The sequence below is a fragment of the Lepidochelys kempii genome, chromosome 7 (assembly GCF_965140265.1).
Source record: "Lepidochelys kempii isolate rLepKem1 chromosome 7, rLepKem1.hap2, whole genome shotgun sequence".
Lineage (NCBI taxonomy): Eukaryota > Metazoa > Chordata > Testudines > Cheloniidae > Lepidochelys > Lepidochelys kempii.
Window position 1 is genome coordinate 85,109,443 of NC_133262.1, and position 26,463 is coordinate 85,135,905.

The 26,463-nt window shown below is 44.4% G+C and overlaps 1 protein-coding gene across 5 annotated transcripts in view; it reads right to left on the reverse strand.

Annotated features, from left to right (window-relative positions):
* Positions 1-26,463, reverse strand: part of PALD1 (phosphatase domain containing paladin 1) — a 193,048-nt gene that overhangs the window by 87,059 nt on the left and 79,526 nt on the right. For all 5 annotated transcript variants that reach the window (XM_073353587.1, XM_073353590.1, XM_073353589.1 and 2 more), the window contains 9 exons: positions 26,137-26,297; positions 25,278-25,353; positions 22,307-22,458; positions 20,715-20,811; positions 20,384-20,488; positions 4,379-4,474; positions 3,499-3,633; positions 2,861-2,977; positions 2,536-2,715 (listed from right to left, as the gene is read on the reverse strand). In XM_073353587.1, coding sequence (XP_073209688.1) covers positions 2,536-2,715; positions 2,861-2,977; positions 3,499-3,633; positions 4,379-4,474; positions 20,384-20,488; positions 20,715-20,811; positions 22,307-22,458; positions 25,278-25,353; positions 26,137-26,297 — 1,119 coding nt within the window. The remainder of the gene's footprint in view (positions 1-2,535; positions 2,716-2,860; positions 2,978-3,498; positions 3,634-4,378; positions 4,475-20,383; positions 20,489-20,714; positions 20,812-22,306; positions 22,459-25,277; positions 25,354-26,136; positions 26,298-26,463) is intronic.

Below are 26,463 nucleotides of genomic sequence, written 5' to 3' on the forward strand. Positions count from 1 at the left end.
CTTTGGTCGGTATCCAGAAATTGAAATTCTCTGTGCCAATTGCACAACACCCTGGGGTGGGTGATAAGCAGCAACCCAGGTAGGTGACCAGCTGGGAACGGGGTGAGAGGAAGAGGGGGACTGATGTGGCTCACAGGTCCATGCCCTGCTGTGAAGCATATGGATGGGATATCTTTAAATGCAGTGTCCAGTACGTCAATGTAAATCTCATTTGCTCATGGTCACTTGCCATCTTCAGCTTGGTATACATTAAGGCTGGTGGTATTTTGACTTATTTATTAGCAAACTGAAAACTTGTTCTTCCCTCCTCCTGCTCCCCCCGCCATGGTACAGCAATTTGAGAGGGGAAAAATAACCACTCCGTACAAAATTATATTTTAAATATTGAGTTTATACGTGCACTATGCAGTAACAAAATCAACTCTCTCTTTTTCTTATATTCTTCATTAGAATAATACTGTGATGTATCCTGAGAACATAGCGTGTTACACAGTAATTACTAAATTTGTGTTATATGCAGTGTTGTAGCTGTGTCAGTCCCAGGATATTAGAGAGACAATGTGGATGAGGTAATGTATCTTTTATTGGACCAACTTCTGTTGGAGAGAGAGAGACACACACTTTCGCACTTACACAGAGCTCTTCAAGTCTGGGAAACTGAGACTTTGTTTACACTGACAACAGTTTTAATGACGAAAGTGCCACTCAGGGGTGTGAAAAAACAGCCCCTGAATGACAGAAGTTTTAACGACAAAGACCGCCAGTGTGGACCGTGCTTCATCAGCAGGAGCGGTCTCACGTCGACGCAGCTACCACCCCTCTTTGAGGGTGGTTTTATTTTGTTGCCAGGACATTGTTGTTGTTCTCTCCCGGCAACAAAGAGCAGCTACACTGCACACCTTACACTGGTGCGGCTGCAGTGGCATAGCTACGCCGTTGCAAGGTGCACATTGTAGATATAACCTAACTCACAAGTGTGGCTGCTAAATACAAGATTTGAACAGATTGTTTAGCATAAGTGGTTAACACATATTTCAAGGGACCATTCAAGATGAAGTGGCCCTTTAAGCACCCTTGAAATGTGTTACCTACTTATGCTAAACAATCTGTTCAAATCTTGTATTTAGCAGCGACACTGAGGCCTTGTCTACACTACCAAGTTTTGTCAACAAAACTTTGTCAACACCCAAAAGTCGACAAAACAAAAATCGCCAAAGGGTGTTCACACTTGCTCCCTCTGTCGACAGATCATGTCCAGATTGGGGGCACCATCACTGACAGTGTGAGCAATGCGCTGTGGGTATGTATCCCACAGTCCAGTGCTGTGGGAAGGTGGAGCTGATCGCTGCGCATCTTGGGATTCCCTCAGCCTCCTCAGCTGCTGGGAGCGGCATCGTGAGTAGCTCTGTGAGCTCTCTGTGCTGAGGAATGTCAAAGCAGCCCAGCAGGCTCTCCTCAGCCCCACCCCCATCCCACAACAGCAGTCTGCCTGCCACTGTGTTCCTAGTGCTGGGCAGAACAGGAGCATTCCAATGATTTCCTCTTTGTCCCCCAAAGGGAGCAACACACTCAGCTGTCAGATATTTCCTGGAGCTTTGAAAGGGGAGGGGTGCACGCCTGCAAGGCAGCAGAGATCAAAACGCTGAGCAGAACGATCAGGGCAGGCATTGTGAGACACTGGGAGAAGCCAGTTCTGTCGACAAAACAAACTGTGGCGTCTACACTGGCTCTTTGTCCAAAATAAAGGGAGGGGGGAAAAGAAAAAAAATGTCTCTCATAGGGGTAGAAGTTTTTTGTCGCAGAAACTGGGCATTTTTCCCAACGAAATCGCATTGTGGTGTGTATGCTCTCACTGTTTTGTCTCCAAAAGGCAATTTCTGGCGACAAAACTTGGTAGTGTAGACAAGGCCTGAGTGAGGGCAGGTCTACACACCCATGCAGCTGTGCCACTGTAGAGATTAAGTAAAGACACTCTTCCGCTGATGGGAGAGCTCCTCCCTTCAACATAGTTAATTCACCTCCCGAGAGGTGGAAGCTATGTCGAGGGGAGAAGCCCTCCTGTCAACATAGCGCTGACTACACCGGGAGATCGTTCATAATAACTACGTCACTCCTGGGCATGGATTTTTCACAACCTTGAGTGATGTAGTTATACCGATATAGATTTGCAGTGTAGACCTGGCCTTAGTTTCCCAGACCTGAAGAAGAGCTCTGTGTAAGCTCCAAAGCTTGTCTCTCTCACCAACAGAGGCTGGTCCAATAAAAGATATCCCCTCACCTGCCTTGGCTTAGAGAATCTGTGGTAGTTACTCAAGTATTACTACCATGTAGTATTTGCTTTGTAACCACAAAGCAGTTACATATATGCCAATGAAAATAAAGCAATACAAGCTGCTTGCGCAAAATGTTACAGGACCAAAATAGCACCAAGACATTTCCTAGTGCCTGCTTCACTGCATTAAGCCCTCTAGTAGCAGTGGAGACTACCACCAAGAACAGGAAAGGCAGAAGGTGAAGAAGGTGCTGAGTGTTCACCTCTAGTTGTTCAGGTGATGTAACAGGCACCGTAATCTGTTGTTCCAGGTTCCCGGGTTCCCGGAGGGTGTAGATTTGTTCATTCCCTTCCAGCACCACTTCTTCACGGAGGTTTATCCATGTGATGTGGGAGTACTTCCTCTTTGCATCAGTTAGGTAGCTTAGCACACTTCCAATGGCCTATGGGAAATGGAAACAAAATGAACCCCCCCCCAGAACATACATGTTTCAAACTGACCTGCACTGGGCACAACCCAGAAGGTTTCAGTCCTGCACTCTGGTCACCTCCCCCTGTGCCAGAATCTCCACCACGCTGCATTCTTACCTTGGAGTTGGGTTGTGCCATCCCATACACAGGCATCTTGGGGACCCTCCGGAAGTTAGCTACCCTCATTTCCTTGACGGTGCTGAGCACATCTGGGGAGAAACGCTCATCCACCACCTGCAGCAGAACAAAATCAGAGTAAGCTGGAGCCACAACTTAGATGAAAGCCACATTTCCACTCTCTTGGTTCAGCTGGCACCTTTGCCATCACAGGTCTTCCCAGACAGACTCTCCCAGCTGGTCACTCCCCAGGTCAGAGTGGCACTGAATGGTAAAACAACCACCTCCACCAAGAGACTCCCACTCCCCTTCAAACGCTGCCCAGGGCACTGCAATGTGCACGTCTGACACAAGGGTCAGGATGGGATCGAAGTCACAGAGACAGGCTCGAGATTTCAAACACTCCAATGCTGAGGGGCACATAGGGCTCAAGGGCTCCGGTTTGGCCCCATCAGAGTGAATTTTCACTGTAAGCTTATGGAAGCATGGTTGGTTTTTTTTTTCCCCCCCGAAGAGTGTTTGGCTCTGATATACTGTATGTGGCTCTAGAGAGGCTGAAATAAGCCTCACATGCCTACTGTATTACCCGTGCCCTGAAAAGGATGGGATCTGCAAGAAGATTTAAGGAGCTCACTCACTAGCACTCGTGTCCCCTTTGTTATCAGTTCCCCCGTCACTGTGAGCTCTGACAGGTTCATGTTCATCTGCAGCCTGTAAAGCTCTGGGTGCCCACACCTCCATCTGCTGAAGTTGAGGGCAAAGGCCAAGGGGTACTATCAGGGAGAGAGAGACAGAGAGATGCTTTGTTCAGGAACAGATAAATGCAAGCACTGTACTACACATACATCTTGCAGGAACAGCAACCTTACAGGGCAATCCTTACAAGCAGTTCAGAAAAGGGTTGAAAGCTCACTGCTTTTTCAAAAATCCCATTTCAGAGCTTCGCACAACCTGACCCTGATATTCGCCTTCCTATTCCAGTCCAAAGCCTCAGGCTCATAGTGATACCATACTCTCCAGTGGTTTTGTGATGTGGACAAATAAGAGACAAAGTAAAGGTTTTCAAACCAATTTCACTTGAAAATTGCCAAGATTTGATTCCATGCTCCACAGGTGAAAAGCTGATATAACAGTTCACTGAGTCACCACTTGGTACCTGGGGTTCCTTCCTCGGGGAGACAAAAGGGGACTGTTTTCTCAGGGAACGTCATGTACCATACACACAGTATATAGTGGGAGAGGGGCTTGGGCCTCCATTACCATTACCCCAGCTCCTAACTGGATTTTACTCATAGTAGTCCATTAGAACTATACCTCCAAACATAAAACCAAGAGCATCTGAAGACACCATGAGGAGGGCAAAATCAATGTCTGGAAAGTGGCAGAAGCTGGGCTTTCCAGCATCCAGCCCATCAGCATACATGTTTGTTTCCACCCCCAGTAGAGCTGCTGAAATGAAGTACTGGGGTGAGGGGGCATAGGGGCAGGCTTCACAAGGAGAATGGGGAGAACACTCACCTGTTCATGAAGGTAGTAGTTGAAAGCAATCAAGTAGAAATAGCGCTCAAGGCTCTGCAAAGTCCTTTGAAGGAAATACTCTTTGGTGCTGCTCCCCTGGAATAAACCATAACAATGGCATTTGTGAGAGACTACAGGAGATAGAGCCCATTCAATATGAACTGCAGACTTTAAACATGACCCAAACCCTAAGACCAATGCAGAGTCTGAGTCTATGAAATGTGTCTCTCCATAAGCTGTTTGCCTTCAAGGATGGGAGATCACTTTACGCTTGTTGCTGTTTGTCTAGAAGAGAAAACCCAGTAACATGCAAACACTGGCCCATCTCAGAGACCCTATCTGAGAATGATTAAGACTTACGGCTAAGCATGCAATGTTGGACAGGATACTTGAATAGCATATTGCCTAATGTTCCTGCATAGCTTGGGCTCTGGACACAGCAGGAGCCTTTCCAACTGGATTCAAACTGGTTTGCTATCCTCCATTTAGTCTGGGGTAATGCAATATCCAAATGTTAGCATGTGACTTAAAACTTTGCAAACCAGCTATAAGAAAGAGGGGTTGTGGTGAGCTCAGTCCTGACACCTTCCTGGGCACATGGCTTGCAGCTAACAAGTTCAGACACTGACATCTTCTTGTGGGCATGGGTTGATGAAAAGTGAGTGAGAGACGGCCAAGGCTATGCCATAGGGGTAACAATGTCATACAATATAATGCAAGCATGGTGGCTGTCTAGTGGTGTTTGCTATCATATTTGGTGAGTTTATTTCTGTCATAAATATAAAGGGAAGGGTAAACCCCTTTGAAATCCCTCCTGGCCAGGGGAAAGCTCCTCTCACCTGTAAAGGGTTAAGAAGCTAAAGGTAACCTCGCTGGCACCTGACCAAAATGACCAATGAGGAGACAAGATACTTTCAAAAGCTGGAAGGAGGGAGAGAAACAAAGGGTCGGTGTGTCTGTCTATATTCTGTCTTTGCCGGGGATAGACCAGGAATGGAGTCTTAGAACTTTTAGTAAGTAATCTAGCTAGGTACGTGTTAGATTATGATTTCTTTAAATGGCTGACAAAAGAACTGTACTGAATAGAATAACTATTTCTGTCTGTGTATCTTTTTGGGGGAAACTTAAGGTTTTGCCTAGAGGGGTTCTCTATGTTTTGAATCTACTTGATGATCACTTTAGATAAGCTATTACCAGCAGGAGAGTGGGGTGGGAGGAGGTATTGTTTCATGGTCTCTGTGTATATAATGTCCTCTGCAGTTTCCACGGTATGCATCCGATGAAGTGAGCTGTAGCTCACGAAAGCTCATGCTCAAATACATTGGTTAGTCTCTAAGGTGCCACAAGTACTCCTTTTCTTTTTGTTTTGAATCTAATTACCCTGTAATTACCATCCTGATTTTACAAGGGGGATTTCTTTATTTCTATTTACTTCTATTTTTATTAAAAGTCTTCTTGTAAGAAAACTGAATACTTTTTCGTTGTTCTCAGATCCAAGGGTTTGGGTCTGTGGTCACCTATGCAAATTGGTGAGGCTTTTTATCCAACATTTCCCAGGAAAGGGGGGGTGCAAGTGTTGGGAGGATTGTTCATTGTTCTTAAGATCCAAGGGTCTGGGTCTGTAGTCACCTAGGCAAATTGGTGAGGCTTTTTACCAAATCTTGTCCAAGAAGTGGGGTGCAAGGTTTTGGGAAGTATTTTGGGGGGAAAGACGTGTCCAAACAGCTCTTCCCCAGGAACCAGTATTAGTTTGGTGGTGGTAGCGGCCAATCCAAGGACAAAGGGTGGAATATTTTGTACCTTGGGGAAGTTTTGACCTAAGCTGGTAAAGATAAGCTTAGGAGGTTTTTCATGCAGGTCCCCACATCTGTACTCTAGAGTTCAGAGTGGGGGAGGAACCTTGACATGGTGGCAGAGTGGTGGGATTAACCTGAAATCATTCTGAGATCCAGTTGAGATTTTTTGAACTAGAAATACAGATTTTAAAAAAGGAAAAAAAATTTTTCCTTTGGAAAGGAAGTCCACAAAGCAGCTGAAAGTGAAAGCAGCTTGTTTTTCTCTGCTTTGTGGCCAAGCAGAGACAAAAGGGGATTATCTTTGTGAATTGCAGGTTTTCTTTGCCTGGAGGCAGGGTACTTAACTCCTGCAGGGAAATTCACAGTCTTCCAACCCAGAGTTTTTTTTTCCCTAAAAGTAAATGGGGGGGGGGGGTGTTCTACCCATTTGCCTGGAGACAAAAGTGGCAGGGGTTTTTTTTTAGGATTTTGATTATTTACAAGGAGCACAAGTTTAAAAAGTAATTTTTTTTTTCCTTTGGGCTGCTGGTAAGCAGATTTCCAAGTAGTTGTAGGTTTTTTGCTTTGATTTGGGCCCAGAGCAGAGACAAGGGAATTGTCTTTTTCTGTAGGCTGACAATCACTATCAGAGAATAGGTATTCTATTCCAGCACAGCAAAATTTTACAGCCAAGTTTTGTTTGTTTATTTCTAAACCTCGGGTGTAAAGTTAGTTAAAAACAGAGAGGTTAGAATGACAAAATCCACGGCTCGACTACAGCTGGAATTAGCCAAATTTCAGGCTGAGGAAAGACAAAGGGAACATGAAAGACAGATAGAACTCATGCGGCTGAAGGAGGAGGAGAAGGAACAAGAAAGGGAGGCAGCGAGAGAGGCAACGAAAGAGGCAGAACACCACCAAGCGGCTGCTCACAGGAGAGCTATGGAAGCAAGGGACAAAGAACTGGAGGAGAAGGAAAGGAGAGGAAGTATGTGGAGGAGATAGAGAAGATAAAGGCTCAGCAGAATATCCCAACAAACCCTAGCAATCCTTCTCCAAGTACCACTTCCCATCCCAGAAAGTTCCCCACCTACAAGGCAGGCGATGATACTGAGGCCTTCCTAGAAAACTTCAAAAGGGCCTGCCTTGGGTACAACATCTCTACTGACCAATACATGGTAGAGCTGAGGCCGCAGCTCAGTGGACCCTTAGCTGAGGTGGCAGCTGAAATGCCTAAAGAACACATGAACAAGTATGAACTGTTTAAATCCAAGGCGAGAATCAGAATGGGGATAACACCCGAGCAGTCTCGTCGGAGGTTCAGAGCCCTAAGGTGGAAACCAGACGTGTCATTTACCCGACATGCCTACCACATTGTGAAACATTGGGATGCCTGGATATCAGGAGCAAGTGTTGAATCTCCAGTAAATTTGCCCTTCATAATGCAAATGGAACAATTCTTAGAGGGTGTTCCTGAGGAAATAGAAAGATACATCCTAGATGGGAAACCCAAAACTGTAATCGAGGCAGGAGAAATTGGAGCCAGATGGGTGGAGGTGGCAGAGAAGAAGAAAACTGGTCGCAGTTGGAGCGGAGACCAGAAGGGACAACCCCAGACCACACCCTATTACTGGGGGCCGCCCAAGGCCCCACCTACCTCCCAAAGAACCCTCCAGACCCCTTATCGTCCCACCACCCCATTCTCCAGCAACCCACCTCGCCCCAGTGACCCGTCAGCTGGACGATGTTTTAAATGTAACGAGCTGGGGCATGTAAAGGCCAACTGCCCCAAGAACCCCAACAGATTACAGTTCATTGCACTGGAATCACACCAGAGGTCCGCAGGCCCAGATACCTCCCAGATACCCTTGGAGCGGAGGGAAACTGTGAGTGTGGGCGGGAAGAAAGTCACCGCGTGGAGGGACACCGGAGCACAAGTGTCAGCTATCCATGCTTCCTTAGTGGACCCCAATTTAATCAACCCAGAGATCCAAGTGACGATTCAACCCTTCAAGTCCAACTCTTTCAATTTGCCTACAGCCAAGTTGCCTGTCCAGTACAAGGGCTGGTCAGGAACGTGGACTTTTGCAGTCTATGATGATTATCCCATCCCCATGCTGTTGGGGGAAGACTTGGCCAATCATGTGAAGCAGGCCAAGAGGGTGGGAACTGTCACCCGCAGCCAGGCTAAACAAGCCGTGAGGCCTAGCTCTGTTCCGGAAACTTCTATCAGGACCCGGTCAGAGGTGATGGACCCGGACCCCAGGCCAATGTCTGCAACAGCAGTAGTGGATCCAGTCCCAGAGATCCAGACGGAACCAGTCCCTGAACCGGAACCAGCCAAACAACCAACACCAGACCCAGTGTCAGCACTGAATCCTGTACTTGCAACCTCAACACCAGAGGGCCCCACCGAACCTGAACTGGCAGCAGCCGATAACCCTACACAAAAGGCTCAGCCGGAGCCTGAATCCCAACATAGTGCACCAGCAGAGAGCGGTTCACAGTCAACAGAAACAGCTCCATCCCCTATATCGCTTCCAGAGGGACCCAGCCTAGGTCCTCAATCCCATGAGGAACTGATGTCTCCAACATCAAGGGAACAGTTCCAGACCAAACAGGAAGCAGATGAAAGCCTCCAGAGAGCTTGGACGGCGGCACGCAGCAACCCACCGCCTCTCAGCTCTTCTAATCGATCCAGGTTTGTTGTAGAAAGAGGACTTTTATACAAGGAAACTCTTTCTGGGGGACACCAGGAAGACTGGCATCCTCAGAGCAGTTGGTAGTTCCAACTAAATACCGGGCCAAGCTCTTGAGCTTAGCCCATGATCACCCTAGTGGCCATGCTGGGGTGAACAGGACCAAAGACCATTTGGGGGGGTCATTCCACTGGGAGGGAATGGGCAAGGATGTTTCTACCTATGTCTGGTCTTGTGAGGTGTGCCAAAGAGTGGGAAAACCCCAAGACCAGGTCAAAGCCCCTCTCCAGCCACTCCCCATCATTGAAGTGCCATTTCAGCGAGTAGCTGTGGATATTCTGGGTCCTTTTCCGAAAAAGACACCCAGAGGAAAGCAGTACATACTGACTTTCATGGATTTTGCCACCCGATGGCCGGAAGCAGTAGCTCTAAGCAACACCAGGGCTAAAAGTGTGTGCCAGGCACTAGCAGACATTTTTGCCAGGGTAGGTTGGCCCTCCAACATCCTCACAGATGCAGGGACTAATTTCCTGGCAGAAACTATGGAAAACCTTTGGGAAGCTCATGGGGTAAATCACTTGGTTGCCACTCCTTACCACCATCAAACAAATGGCATGGTGGAGAAGTTTAATGGAACTTTGGGGGCCATGATACGTAAATTCGTAAATGAGCACTCCAATGATTGGGACCTAGTGTTGCAGCAGTTGCTCTTTGCCTACAGAGCTGTATCACACCCCAGTTTAGGGTTTTCCCCATTTGAACTTGTATATGGCCATGAGGTTAAGGGGGCATTGCAGTTGGTGAAGCAGCAATGGGAGGGATTTACACCTTCTCCAGGAACTAACATTCTGGACTTTGTAACCAACCTACAAAACACCCTCCGAACCTCTTTAGCCCTTGCTAAAGAAAACTTACAGGATTCTCAAAAAGAGCAAAAAGCCTGGTATGATAAACATGCCAGAGAGCGTTCCTTCAAAGTAGGGGACCAGGTCATGGTCTTAAAGGCACTCTAGGCCCATAAAATGGAAGCATTGTGGGAAGGGCCATTCACGGTCCAGGAGTGCCTGGGAGCTGTTAATTATCTCATAGCATTCCCCACCTCCAACCGAAAGCCTAAGGTGTACCATATTAATTCTCTAAAGCCCTTTTATTCCAGAGAATTAAAGGTTTGTCAGTTTACAGCCCACGGAGGAGACGACGCTGAGTGGCCTGAAGGTGTTTACTATGAAGGGAAATGTGCTGGTGGTGTGGAAGAGGTGAACCTCTCCATGACCCTTGGGCGTATGCAGTGACAGCAGATCCAGGAGCTGTGCACTAGCTACGCGCCAACGTTCTCAGCCACCCCAGGACTGACTGAACGGGCATACCACTCCATTGACACAGGTAATGCTCACCCAATTAGGGTCCAACCTTACCGGGTGTCTCCTCAAGCTAAAACTGCTATAGAACGGGAGATCCAGGATATGTTACAGATGGGTGTAATCCGCCCCTCTGAAAGTGCATGGGCATCTCCAGTGGTTCTAGTTCCCAAACCAGATGGGGAAATACGTTTTTGCGTGGACTACCGTAAGCTAAATGCTGTAACTCGCCCAGACAACTATCCAATGCCACGCACAGATGAACTATTAGAGAAACTGGGATGGGCCCAGTTCATCTCTACCTTGGACTTAACCAAGGGGTACTGGCAGGTACCGCTAGATGAATCTGCCAAGGAAAGGTCAGCCTTCACCACACATCTCGGGCTGTATGAATTTAATGTACTCCCTTTCGGGCTGCAAAATGCACCCGCCACCTTCCAAAGACTTGTAGATGGTCTCCTAGCAGAATTAGGAGAATATGCAGTCACCTACTTTGACAATGTGGCCATATTTTCGGATTCCTGGGCAGACCACCTGGAACATCTACAAAAAGTCCTTGAGCGCATAAGGGAGGCAGGACTAACTGTTAAGGCTAAGAAGTGTCAAATAGGCCTAAACAGAGTGACTTACCTTGGACACCAGGTGGGTCAAGGAACTATCAGCCCCCTACAGGCCAAAGTGGATGCCATCCAAAAGTGGCCTGTCCCAAAGTCAAAGAAACAGGTTCAATCCTTCTTAGGCTTGGCCAGTTATTACAGACGATTTGTACCGCACTACAGCCAAATCGCCGCCCCACTGACAGACCTAACCAAAAAGAAACAGCCAAATGCTGTTCAGTGGACCGAAAAGTGTCAGAAGGCCTTTAACATGCTTAAAGCAACACTCATGTCTGACCCTGTACTAAGGGCCCCAGGCTTTGACAAACCGTTCCTAGTAACCACAGATGCGTCCGAGCGTGGTGTGGGAGCAGTTTTAATGCAGAAAGGACCTGATCAAGAATTCCACCCTGTAGTGTTTCTCAGCAAAAAACTGTCTGAGAGGGAAAGCAACTGGTCAGTCACTGAAAAAGAATGTTACGCCATTGTCTACGCTCTGGAAAAGCTACGCCCATATGTTTGGGCCGGCGTTTCCACCTGCAAACCGACCATGCTGCACTGAAGTGGCTTCACACCGTCAAAGAAACTAACAAAAAACTTCTTCGGTGGAGTTTAGCTCTCCAAGATTTTGATTTCGACATCCAACACATCTCAGGAGCTTCTAACAAAGTGGCTGATGCACTCTCCAGTGAAAGTTTCCCAGAATCAACTGGTTAAAATCGTCCTTGAGATGTAGAAAATATTGTTAGTCTTTATGTACTTGGTAGTATATTTAGAGATGCATGTGTCTTATTAACTCTGTTTTTCCTAGAGCTCCAGGAAGAAATCCCAGCCAGTGTTTCACCCTAGCTGAGATTTGGGGGGCGTGTCATAAATATAAAGGGAAGGATAAACCCCTTTGAAATCCCTCCTGGCCAGGGGAAAGCTCCTCTCACCTGTAAAGGGTTAAGAAGCTAAAGGTAACCTCGCTGGCACCTGACCAAAATGACCAATGAGGAGACAAGATACTTTCAAAAGCTGGAAGGAGGGAGAGAAACAAAGGGTCGGTGTGTCTGTCTATATTCTGTCTTTGCCGGGGATAGACCAGGAATGGAGTCTTAGAACTTTTAGTAAGTAATCTAGCTAGGTACGTGTTAGATTATGATTTCTTTAAATGGCTGACAAAAGAACTGTGCTGAATAGAATAACTATTTCTGTCTGTGTATCTTTTTGGGGGAAACTTAAGGTTTTGCCTAGAGGGGTTCTCTATGTTTTGAATCTAATTACCCTGTAAGGTATCTACCATCCTGATTTTACAGGGGGGATTTCTTTATTTCTATTTACTTCTATTTTTATTAAAAGTCTTCTTGTAAGAAAACTGAATGCTTTTTCATTGTTCTCAGATCCAAGGGTTTGGGTCTGTGGTCACCTATGCAAATTGGTGAGGCTTTTTATCCAACATTTCCCAGGAAAGGGGGGGTGCAAGTGTTGGGAGGATTGTTCATTGTTCTTAAGATCCAAGGATCTGGGTCTGTAGTCACCTAGGCAAATTGGTGAGGCTTTTTACCAAACCTTGTCCAGGAAGTGGGGTGCAAGGTTTTGGGAAGTATTTTGGGGGGAAAGACGTATCCAAACAGCTCTTCCCCAGTAACCAGTATTAGTTTGGCGGTGGTAGGGCCAATCCAAGGACAAAGGGTGGAATATTTTGTACCTTGGGGAAGTTTTGACCTAAGCTGGTAAAGATAAGCTTAGGAGGTTTTTCATGCAGGTCCCCACATCTGTACCCTAGAGTTCAGAGTGGGGGAGGAACCTTGACAATTTCCAATTTGTTTTATTTAATGCTTCTCTCTTCTGTTTGATAATTTGCCAATAATATCTGCTTTCTTTGAAGTTGACTAGAATTGCATGTATAGACTTAAGTTGAAGACAAACACTGTTGTGGTGCCTAAAAGACAAACAGTCTGAATTTTGCTATCATCAAAGGCTAAAATCAAGAGTTGGGGGGAAACAGCATGAGCACCCATGTTAGCCAAACAACTTGAAGGCCATGTTATGGCAATGTTAAGATAAGATGCCTTCTCAAAGCACTTGAAGGTCATGTTTCTTCACACACACACACACACACACACACACACACACACACACCCCAGGATCAACCAGAAGGACACAAATATTTCATCACTAAGCAGTTAGATTGCAAATCCAGACCCAGGATTTTATGGAAAATGTTTTAACATTTAGCTGTGTATATATATAAAGAGATTTCCCTGTAATACTAGGGGAGGGAAGGAGGATTTGGTAAGTGTTACTTGGAAATCTCTAACATTATGTAGTTGACTCATGAATATTTACTTATGATCCATGAGATAAATCCAGCCCTCCGTCATTTATCAAGAGACTGAGAAGCGTGCTTACTCTGGAAACTCAAAACAAAGTCTGTAATGGTGGGAATATGCCAGGTTTTCATTGATGTTAATATCAGTATTCGTGCTATTTTTCCCCAGGTATTTATTTTGTTTAATTTTCTTTACCACATTTTTACCTCTGAGATGAATCTCCTAACACACACACCACAAAAAGTTTTTGTTTTCTCTTAGTTTTTTTTATATTACACACAATACCTAGATCCAGCCTGAGGTGACTAGTTTAGCAAAATTCAAAGTAGCTGAGAACTGGATTTCTCAGGGGATTGGTAGCAAAGTGTACAGAGATTACTTCTAGGTCATCAGGTCAAAGCCAGACCAGGTTTGTAATGTTAGAACCTTGTTGCCATCTAATGGAGGTTTTAATCTATTTCTTTGTTCACAGGTGTCCAGATCACAAAAGCCAACACTTCATTTGACACACGTTAACACCCATTCTAGCAGTCTCAGCAGAGATGTGAAGGAGTAAATGAACAACCCTCTCAATCCGTAGAAATGACCTCTCTTGGTCAAGAGTTGAGGCACATTGTCAGCGAGGTTTATGGAAGTATGTTCTGCTGCTGACTGTGCCATACTTATTTTCTGTGCACGAAGGATTTCAGACTTCATTTCTGTGGAGTTAGCACCTTTCAGAAGCTCCAACTTTTTTGGGGTGAGAGAGAGATTTCCTCTGTGTGCCAAAAAGCCCCAAGAAAATGATCAGGCATATGACATCCATTCAGTGAGACCCCATTTCAGCAAAGCCCTTAAGCATATGCTGAAACACCATTGACTGTAATGGAGATATATTGTTTTTCACCAGCTGAGGATCTGGTCCTACATCTACGTATACAAATATCTCCTCCCACCCATCTCTCACTCTCTCTGATTTCTTTCCTTCCCTCCCTCCCCTTCTGCCCCCAAATGCAGTTCATGTCCAATAAGCAAATTTTCCTGGAGACTTTCCATTGTTTAAAAGTGTTATTGCTACATTTGAACTTCAATTAAACACTCCTCTTGTTTAATTTACAGTAATCCCTGAAGGTTTATTTCCCATTGTCAGTAACGATATATACCAGCCATCTCCCTCCACAGCAAATCACTGCAGTGGGGGCTTGGTATGGGTCTCAGGTAGCTTTAGCTTTTACAAAACAAAAACTGTATCCCCCACATGGGTAAAAAACCCATCCTCTTGCCCATGTCAAAGACCAAACTAGGAAGAGGAGTTCTCCTTCAAATGCCACCAACCCAAAGAATGGTAAATGGGAGCATTTCAGATTCCAGCTTTCAGTTTCTGAGTTCCAAAGCCCACCTGTCAGCAGGATGTGTCAGCTTTTTCTCTTTAAAACAGCAGAAGAAGAAAGCACTTGATATATAGCTACGGCCAAACTTTCATAAAGTGATATCTACATTGTGCCTGAAACTTAGAAGAACACTCCTGCAACTGTACATGCAAATAGGCATCTATATGCAAAAGAACCTATCTGTGAAGATCCAGTGGGACATATTTTGTGCAGACAGTTCTGGTGCATTTTTCTGAACACTTAGCCCTAATTGGAGGCCCCTTGTCTGGTATAAAAGATCACCTTTGGATCAGCCTGGCTGAGAGACCTCATCAGCAAAGCTGAACACTTGAGGCACCAACTCCCAATGCATGTCTCTTGCTGCCTGGCTAAAAGAGGCTGGGAGAACTTCAGAGGCAGCACATTCAGCCCTTTGGTATGGAGACATACCACATGGCTCAACACTGACTGTGGAAGGTCATGAAGGAGTGATACTGACAGACTTCAAAGGGGGGTCCTATCCAGTCACCCCTTGCTGGAAGAATGGTTGCAAGGACACGAAGCCTTAAGGCTGGGGATATAAAGTGGATGAAAAAGTCAAGCAACCCTCTGGACTCAGAGGGAGATTTCTAACTCTCTGCCCTGAAGCTTAAACATGAATGAAAGATGATCCTCACCTTGCTGTTCTCTCATATTCAGCACTGTGAAGCATCTCCACTGGTTAGCCAAGAACACATGCCAAGAATTACCAGAGAATGCCCACTGAGATAGTGTGTTACTCATGTGCTGTACAACTCCTCTTTGGGCAGTGAAATATTCCAAACTCTCCTAAAAACAAGGGCAGGGCAGTGGGGAGGAGGAAACCGGTATTTCATGAATTTCTGAGAAGACTCACAAAAGTGCCATCAAACACTTTTATTGCTGAATCATAGAAATATGGGGCTGGAAGAGACCTCAAGAGGTCAGCTAGTCCATCTCCCCATGCTGAGACAGGATCCTTACACCAACCCCAACAGGTGTTTGCCTAACCTGTTTCTTAAAAATCTCCAATGATGGGGATTCCACTGCCTCCCTTGGAAGTCTATTCCAGAGCTTAACTATAGTTAGAAAGTTTTCTAAAATCTACCCTCAATCTTCCTTGCTGAAGATTAAGGCCATTACTTCTTGTCCTACCTCCAGTGGACAGGAAGAACAGTTGATCACCCTCCTCTTTATAACAGCCCTTAACACATTTCAAGACTTATGTTCCCCTCTCAGTCTTCTTTTCTCAAGACTAAACAAACATGTCCAGTTTTTCTAACTTTTCCTCACAGATCAGGTTCTCTGGACCATTTATCATTTTTGTTGCTCTTTGTCCATTTTTTTCCAGTGTACTGCCCAAAATGGGACACAATAGTTCAGCTGAGGCCTCATTACTGCCAAGCAGTGTGACAATTACCTGCCATGTTTTCTATATGACACTTGTTAATACTCCCTAGAATGATGTTAGCCTTTTTTGTAACTGCGTCACATTGTTGACTTATATTCACGAGCCACTATACTCCTGGGTCCTTTTCAGCAGTACGACAACCTAGCCAGTTATTCCCTATTTTGTAGTTGTGCATTTTATTTTTCCTTCCTAAGTGCAGAACTTTGCACTTGGCTTTACTGAATTTCATCTTGCTGATTTCAGACCAATTCTTCAATTTATCAAGGTCATTTTGAATTTAAATACTGTCCTCCAAAGTGCTTGAAGACCCTCCCAGCTTGGTGTCATCCACAAACTATATAAGAATACCCTACCATTATCCAAGTCATTAATGAAAATACTGAAAAGTACCAGACCCAGAACAGACCCCTGCAGAACTTCACGAGACACATCCTCCCAGTTTAGCAGTAAACCACTGACAACTACTTTTTTAGTATGGTCTTTCAACCAGTTGTGGACCCACCTCATAATACTTTCATCTAGACCACATTTCCCCAGTTTGCTTATAAGAATGCCTCACTAAAAATCAAGATATATCACGTCTACTGCTCCCCACATCCAATAAGACAGTAACTCTGTCAGAGAAGGAAATTACATTGGTGTCCATGATTTTTTCTGAACAAATCATGCGGCCTGTTGCTTATCGCCCTATTATCCTCTAGGTGCTTACAAACTGATTGTTTAATCATTTGTTCTGGTATCTTTTGAGGTATCAAAGTTAGGCTGACTGGTCTATAATTCCCCAGGGCCTCTTTGTTCCCTTTTTAAAAATAGGTACTATGTATGCTCTTCCCCAGCCTTTTGGGACCACACCATCCTCCATGAGTTCTCAAAGATAATCGCTAATGGTTCCAAGATTGCTTCAGCTACTTCCTTAAGTACCCTAGGAAGAATTTTTGTCAGGCCTTGTCAACTTGAATACATCTAATTTATTCAACATTCTTGAACGCTGTTCTTTCCTTATTCTGGCTTATGATCCTTCTCCCTTGGTATTAATATTAATTGTATTAAGCATCTGGTAATAATCTTTTTAATAAAGACAGAAACAATATAGGCATTAAATACTGCAGCCTTCTTGGTGTCCTCCATCATTAGTTTTGCTTCTCTGCTAAGTAACGGACCTACAATTTCCTTCATCTTTCCCTTCCTCCTAATGTACTCATTCTGCACTTTAGGGCATGTCAACACTTACTAGTAGATCGGCACTGCTGTAATTGATACAGCAATTGTCAGTTTAGCTGGTCTGGTGAAAACATGCTAAATCGATGGGAGAGCACTCTCCCATCAATTTGTGTACTCCACCTCCACAAGAAGCGCAAGTGAAGTCGACGGGAGATGCTCTCCCGTCAACACAGCACAATGTAGCCACTGCGGTAAGTGGATCTAACTATGTCGACTTCAGTTACATTATTCATGGAACTGAAGTTGCGTAAGTTAGATTGATTTACCGCGGTAGCATAGACCAGCCTTTAGTCTTTCTGATTTTATCCCTACCAGATTGCACTGTTCTTTTGTGCTTAGAAATTTGTCCACGTTTCCACTTTTTATGGAATTCCTTTAATTTTCATGTAATTAAAGAACTCCTGATGGTGCCATATTGGCCTCTTACTATTCTTCCTATCTTTTCTTTGCTATAGGCCAGATGCTCAGTTGCTGTAACTCAGTATAGCTCCATTGATTTCAATGGGTTGATACCAATTTAATCCATGGCACCATGTGCACACTTTAACATTGCCACAAGCAGCACTGATTGGAACATTTGAGCTACTCTGATATCCCTTGCTTTAAATGAGCAATAAAGTGTAAATCTGCTTTGAGCCATTGCCGTTAACTAGTACATGGTATTTGAGGTATGAAATTAAAATGGATGTGAATCCCAATCAAACTGATAGAAAATCAGTCATGCATCACAAGACAATTAACTTCCCTATTAACCAGATCCCTGCCAACCACATGCCGGCTTAGCAGCACCAACTGTTTAATGCAAGTTTTCTTGTCCATTGGATCAAGGATGGGATGACTGGCAGACAGCAGCATCAGTGATAATTAAACCCAAATTAGATACAGTCAGATTCCATTTTACGGATCATTTGGCCTGGCCATTTAAGAGGTTACTTGACTGGTCAGGTCCTAGCTCATGCTCCCTCATGGGCAGAATGAAAACAAACAGCCTATCCTATCCACCCCACTTAGGAAGGTGCGCCTACAAATAGAGGTAGCAGCCAAGGTCCCCAGGGGACAGCCTTATAAAATAAAAAGATAGTCTTCTATAAAGCCTCCCCAAGAAGGATAGAACATGTAGTTTGCTGAAGAGAGGAGGTCTTAAGTGGTGGCATATGCGATAGTGAGTCTCCTCATATGTTGGTATAAATCAGCAATAACACCTCTGAAGTCAATGGAGGAGCACTGGTTTTACACTAATGTGCTATATGGCTCTGATTGTGCTCTCACGTGGTATTTGCCTCCAGCAAGTACTATAATTTCCCATTTCTTGTCAATCGATCGGGAATATTTCAGCAAAAGGAAGAACAGGATGCTTTTTCTTTTTAATTGCATTATATAGGGTTCATCCACATTGCACTGGAGTGGGATGAGAGGGTAAGAGATCAGTCCCAGTCAAAAGGTAGCAGAAATGACTTATTCCTAATACCGTAAATTATAAAGCACACCCATAAATTCAGTACAACAAAAAATTAATGAAATAATATTATAGTTCTGACTTCATCCAAGATTGGAAGGGAAGCAGAAAGAGAAAGCTTTATCCCATCCTTGGTCTTCAGAGGTGCAGCAGCAGGAGTTCAAGCAGAGTGGCAGCTTAATCCTGAATGCTCTTTTACTATTATGATGTTATGGATTCATTGTGCTCTACACAACCAACAACAGGAGCTCCTATCCCTGGCTCTAGGCACTCCTGATAACTTTCAAACACACAGTTGTAAAAGGAACCACTCCTGCAATCACCCAGCAGCTAAGGATACCCCAGCAACAATAAAAAAATCACAAATATTTCCTCAGGGCATAAGCAAGTCAGTGTTATAAATAAAGTCAGTGAAATAAAGTAAAGAGCATGTCATTTACATTACAACGTCATGAAAGCCTCCTCCCTCAGACACACCTCATTTTTTGAGGGGGATAAAATCACACCTGTGTATTTTGACACAACACCACCTCATCTCAGACAGCTACATCACCACCTCATCAGCAGGAATGAGAATTTTCCTTCCCAAAGTGCTCTCTTGGAAGAAAGGAACATTCCTTCTGTATTCCGCATAAACCTTTGGCCAAAAAATGGTCTTCTGGCTTTTAACACAATCTAATAGCATATATCATCTGTGTTTATAGTGTCTCTCGTTTACACCCGAACTCCATAGTACATCCTGTTTATCTCTTCAAGCACAGGAGACTTCAAAAGGAAAAATGACATAGTATTCCCATCTTTCCATCCTTTCTTCAATTCTTCACTCACCCTGTAACTTGCTTCTAATAAATGACAAGTTCACTATCTGGGGATGTAGGTTAAAGACTCCACGGCCACAGGTAAAATGAGTATGGTTGTCTCAAATGCCCACATCACAAAGAGACCCACACCATTTGGCACAAGAGGCAGCCTCTGCTCAAGGGAAGTCCAGGATTGGAAAAAGACGAGCACTGGCAGAACTACATGGGAGAAGTTAACACAAGCACTGTATTCTCACCCACATTTTTTGAAGGAACTTTAGTATTTAGTCTGTAAACTGGAATAAGACAGGAATCTGACGTAAGAGCTGCTCCATCACCAGTGTCACTCCTGCCCCCATGTCATACTGAAGGACAGAGCTCTCACTATGACACTGCCAAGAATCCCTATAAAACAGTCAGTCTGAATTACTAGGGATCGACAACAATACTTAGCTCACATACAACACTTTTCATCCACAGATCTCCAAGTGCTTTATGCAAGGTCAGTTTTGTTATACACATGTTACAGATGGGGAAATGAGGCACAGGGAAGCTATGTGACTTGCCTAAGATCACTCAGCAAAGCAGTGGTAGAGCATGGAACAGAATCCAGGTTTCCTGAGTCCCAATCTAGTGCTCCTAGAGACATACCTGTCAGCACAAACATGAGTCTGATACAGATATTGCCCAGAGAGGTCAATATCTGATGGATGGGCTGATACCCATCCTAAATTAGAGGCCATGAAATTCTTCTTCTGCAAATAATCAAGCTACTGTTTAAAATGCTAAACAAAGCAAGGAGAGTTGTCAATCTGGTAACTTCCATCAGCGCAAAATTCACCCCAGATTTTTTTAAAATAAGTACATCACCTGCATTAGCCTATTTGCATTTCACTCCAAAAAGGTGCCTATTCTCTTAGTACTAGATTTTTTGTTTTTTGTTAACAAAATATGAATTATTCTCTTCAATAGGCACCATGGTTCTGTAGTTTGGCTCCCTACAGTACCTGAATCTGGTAATCTTCTCCAATCCCTTCCAATTTCTTCTTATACTCATAGATGGCTTCCTTCATGTCATGCATTTCAGAGCAGCAGGAAATGGCACTGTCCACCTTGGAGAGATCAAAAGGGAATTCAGTAATTGAAGGCAAAAGATGAGATTTCACCCTCTCCCAGCTGGTCCTGTTTGAGTCTCTCCCTTCCCCGCCCCCCCCCCCCACACACACACACACACTTTCAGAGACACATCCCTTCCACACAAGGGCTATACACCTGCCTGAAGGCCACCAGCATGAGATATACCTACAAATGTAAGCCCAGCCACAGACAGACGCTTACCTCCTCAACGATTTGTTGGCCTTTTGGTACCATGTCAATAAAGTTCTGAATAACCCAAAATCGGTCCCTGGACAAAGTATTAGCAGGATGTGGAAGGCTGTAAATAAGGAAGGAAAGAAACAGAGTAAGTTCGAAGTTATAATAATCTCCATCGCTTCTCTCCCTCCTTTTGCTTTCCTTTTACATTTATGCCAGTTTAAAATCTTAAAGGAAACTATCCTGTTTCACATAATTCATCCAATCAACCTAGCACCCAGTAGGCAAGATTGTGTACAGTAGCTGAGCTTACAAGTGTCTTCCATTTTGAAAGGTTCTAATAGTTTGCTCTATGTTGAAAATAGGGAAATGACTTTGGATTAAAGGGATACCATCCATCCATTTGATTGTACTATTTTTATATTATGTATATTTAGAATCCCTTTCCCATGAGCACACTGTCCATATTTTTCATTTTTGTTTTCCTCCAGGATGCGTATTGTTGGCAGGTAATCATCATCCTGAGTCTACACAGACAGAGTCTACACAGACAGCATAGCTTCAAGGTCTGAGCTGCTGCCACCTGCAAGCCTTCCTCAGAAAGACAGGAGGAACTGCTCCTGGGGGAAGCTACAGATAAGGGTATGGAGATGTTCAGTCCTAAAGCAGCTCTTGCAGGAGTGGTCCAGAGAGGGGAGTGTATTATAAACGGGCTGGGAGCCTCTATTCACTGTGGTGTATAAGCTGTTAGAGCACACCAGTAAATCAGGCACTGGATGGAAGGTGCTCTTGTGGGGAATAGCCCTCCATACCCCCACAAGAGTGCTATTGCTGGGAGCAGGCCCCACTCTCCCAAATATGTTAATGAAGGGGGCCCCAGGCCCCAAATGTCATTTAATGGGAATATAATTAAATCATCAATACCTTTACTCACATTCCGGTCTCTAATACAGAGACCAAGCACCTACCCTCCTTGTGCACTCTCTGCGGATAGAGTGATTTGGACAGACTGTGCCTGGCTTCTGGAGAAGGTCATGTGGGCAGAAAGACCAGGAATGGAATAGCCGTGGCGCGGTGGCTGAACTGAGCCTGTAGTCAGCGTGTCTCTTGTCGGAGAGATCACACTAAGGCTAGGTCTACACTACAGAATTACTTCGGTATAACGACATCGCTCAGGGGTTTGAAAAAATCCACACCCCCCTGAGCAACCCAGTTATACCAACCTAAGCGCCGATGTAGACAGCACTAGATCAGTGGGAGGGTTCTCCCGCTGAGGTAGCTACTGCATCTTGCAGAGGTGGATTAACTATGCTGACGGGTTAACTCTCTCCTGTTGGCACAGAGTGTTTTCACTAAAATGCTACACCGGTGCAGCCGCAGCATTGAGTGTAAATTTTCTTTTACAAAAGAATTTATAAGAATTTCTACAGCAATTCAATTCTTCCTGTGAAAAGCACCCTCAATACATGCACCCTTAGCAATTAACATGGGAGGGTTTTCTTAAATACAAGTTAGTTATTTAAGAAGCTCTGGTACTAAAGGAAGCCCTTGGCACTCTCCTCCCCATTTCATTCCACCAGCTATCTAAAAGGGGAGGGAGATGAAGGCATGCTTACTCTTGTTTCTGTGCTGCCCCCTTCCGATGATAAAGCACCAAAGTGCCTAACACCATGGCAAGGTTGGTCCTGCCAACACCAGTTTGGCAGCTGAAGAGTAAAGCAGGAGGCAGTCTGCTGGGGTCCTGGAGCAGGAGCAGGTTTGGACTCTCCTATAATTGAGATAGAGACAAATGTATCATCTCTCACACAGAGCATCATAAAATGCTTCACAGTGAATACATGCAAGCAGGAAGGAGACAATAGTACACAGCTCAGTACTTATAAGACAAACATTAATATACAAAGGGAGATCAATATCATCGGCGTCATTTTCACATAAGGAAACAGGCACACAGAAATTAAATGAGTTGGGTCACATTCACACTCCTTTGGCTGTTTCATGTTCACGCAGTGCTGCATAAGCAGAGAGCTGTCCCTTAGGTCTGTAATACCAGGGACAGATAATGGTGTGATCATCTTAGACCGGGTAAACCTCCTCTATCACCACTGACCTGCTACTTTCTGTTTGGCTTTAGGAGTAGAGCAGATCTATTGCATCTCTCCACCAGACACCAGGTTCTCCTTAGCAGCCCAGCTTTTGGGTACCTATTGTGTTGCTCTGTCACTTCAATTATACATTTGACCTGCTTGTTTTATGGCTTAAGCCTTCAATTTCTCTTTTCATTGTAGTTTTTGTTACACTAAAGTGCAGGGAACAAACAATAACTAATTGTATGTTTGCTGGGGATTTCTGGAACAATGTAAGCCATACGATATTTTTGCAGCAGTACAGAAAAAGAATTAAATCTACTAAGCCAATTTTACCCCTGTAGTCAGTGGAATTACAACAGATTAATTATACCCCTAGCTTTCAAAATGCAACAATATGCCATACGCTGCAAGTGGTAACCCAGGCTGGTGGAACCCAGAGTGTGACTGAAGTGTGGCTGGCAATCTGCAGCTATACACAGACACCAAGTGTGTTACCTGCATGCTGAAAGGCTGTTTGTGAGTGGCCAAGGTGGGAGACAGAAAGCACTGAGACACACCCAAGTTTGCCAGGCATGGGTGAGACAGCCCCTCACTGGTCTTGATTGCACTCTTCAGAATGTCATACTGAGCACAGCAGCTCTTAATTTACAGGACTGACGAGAATTAAGCAGGAGTAAGTGGTTAAATGAGCCCTAGACCAAAAGCAGCTACCATACCTGGATCAAGACATCTGGAGACATTCTATCCGAATTACAAACAGCAGAGAAATTAATGGCTAAAGTAAATGGTCTAGGGAGAAAAAAGGCAGAGTGGGAGATGGTGGAGGAAAAGAGAAAATAGATTTTGTATTTCATTGGTCTTTTGGGAACAAGAAGCACTCAGAGCTCTCTGCGTACAAAAATGGTGATGTTTCCAATCAGTTGAGCAAGCATCCTGCTACATCCAGCACATATGCTCCAAAAAAGGCAGAGCAAAAAGGAGAATGCGTGAAAGAACATGAAGCAGGATGGAAAATGTTCTGGAAGAACACAAGCCCTCAGTGTGCACCTCAAACAGGAAGGAACTAAGATAAACACAGGTTGCCCAGTTTTTCTAAATCACTGCGTCAAAGCAAGAACATGTGACTACATCTGAAGCAAAATGAACTCAAAGCAGCTGTTTATCATTTAGGGTTGAGACAACTTGAGTCTAAACAAAAAAATCTCACTCTAAGGCAGATTTTGGTGCCAAGAAAGCATTAGTGACATTTTCATTGGTTCCTAGAAAAAAGGTTCATTCCACTCCCCTTAAATCCTACTGAAAAAAAAAAAATCTTTTTTGAAATTAACACAAAATAGACACATTTTCCTAGGGGCTAGTGTTTTGTACAGCCACACACAGGGGTTGGGCCAGGCAAAAGATGAGTGGTTATTTGTGTGAGAGAGTTATCTGGTGAGAAGCGCCAGAACAGCAGCCCTGAAGACTCAATCCCTCTGTTTATCCATGGAACAGGTACAAATCAAGCAGTAGCAGTACTAGCTTCCCCTGCAATGTCCCACCAACGTACCTCACCTTCACCTGAAGAGACCACCTCTAAGGATCACTCTCCCACCATAGTGCCAAATATAATGAAAGCCATTGTTAACCAGGAACAGAACTAAGGCCTCCAACTCAATTCAGAGGCCAATGAACAGTCACAAGATGGCAAAAACTTTTGACCACTATGAACCCAAGCCAGATGTGCATCAGCAATGTAGAGTATCCCAAACATGATTTTCAGACCTCAAGTTATTTTAAATATTTTAAGGGCCCTGGAGACAAACAATCACTCCTGAGAACTTTGCAATAAAGAGCCAGAGTGCTGTGCTCTTGGCATCTCTCACACGCTGCGCTTGTGTGTCAGAGCTTGGATCAATCCCATCAGTAACTTTGGAAGCCATTTTGGGACTGGATTCGATCCAACTATACCATACCGTTGCTCATCATGACAGGTGCTCCTTCCCGAAGCACAGGGGTTCCACACTGTATTTCTGGCCAGCTACTACAAAGCTAGAAGCTTCAAAAGAAGTTTAAAAACAGACACACAAGCTTGCCAACAGACTGGAATGTGGATCTGGAGCTGTGGTAACTAACATTAAAACCATTCAACACGTACACATTAAGCAGGCCATTGGTCTTCTGCTTAAGACATTTGACCTCAGGGAGTCCTTGGCCCTAACCCAGGCTCAGCCACTGACTCATGTGCCCTTGACAAAGTCATTTGCCACCCCCTTAAGATTTATCTCAGGAGGGAACCTGCCTTAAAAAAAAACACAGAAACCTCATTAGAAATCAGATGCTGCATCTGACCCAAGTAGCTTCTCTGGAGGGAAATAAACAACAAACAGGTGACAGTTAGTGAAGTAATTGCTGCTAGTCTTTCTGGTCATGCTAACAGAAATCTGATATTTTAACTCTGACTGCCTCCAAGCTGCTAATGTGAGACACCTTCTGCAGTTCCACAGTCTGCAGTCCTTACCCTGAGGAAATTGGTGAAAGCATCAAACTGTGCTTCTAGAGGTGCCCCATCCACAGGCAATGGCAGCCGATGGTACCTGCCAAACACAGTAAAAAGACATTCATCAGGATGTGAGCAAAATGCCATTCATTGAAAATAAGCAGATTTTACACTCTAATAAAGTTCTAGAGCACAGACAACTGGAAATGCTGCCTTCTGATGTGTGTGAGGGCCTCACTTAAAAGAAGAATGATGTAAAAAGAACGACTCTAAAAATAGTTATGTATTCAGTAATGGTCACTGTGTTTCTCAATTTAGAAGAGGATTATCCACATGTTTTGGGGCATCTTTCATGGTTATAAAAGTAGAGTGCTTCTGCCATTCATCCTTTGGGCGGAGAACAGCATGGTTTTATGGGGGTAGGAGAAATGCACATCTATGCTGGGGGTTGTTTGAGTCTCCTTCCCACCCTTCACGCTGCATAACACAATTTCCATTCTTCCAATAGGGTGGACTGGACAAAACTTCCCATCAGTATTGCTCTCCAGCTGGACAGAAGGACTCTTCCTTCCTTCTCTTTAACCAGAGCTCAAGTTATTACATGTTGAAACCACAGAACCTGTGACCTCTGGGAGATTGGGAGCATGACCCAGAAGTACATTTATGAGAACACCAGGTCTATGTTACAGTTTTGGGACTTTAGGAAAAGTATTGATAAGACTGAATATTTGATTGATTCCCTTGGCATGGCATAAATAAAACTTTTTTTAAATAAACATGCAGAGGAAGAGAAAAGAAAGAGCAGAAAAGAAAAAGAGGACGCTGCCAAACTATGTGGGTGATTTAAAGGCCAGGAATGTTTTATGTGCCTGTGGGTTACCTGTAAAATGGCAGCAGGAAGACAGGCCGCTTGTACACCTCCTCCATCACATGGATGTCCTCTTCGCGCTGGATGGTCACGGAGTGCGGTTCATCTTTGAAGTGTTCAATGTCATTATAGATGTAGTAAATGTTCTCACTCAGCTGAGCAAAATCATGTATCTTCAGTAAACAAATGCAACAAAACCACGTTTAAAACAACTGCTTTACAGTTTGATCCCCATTTTCAACTCCACCAACCCAGCAGCACATGGGAATCGCAGTGCTTATATACAGCATGTGCTGTTTTGGACAAAGGAAACAAACAACTTGACTGGGCTCAACATAT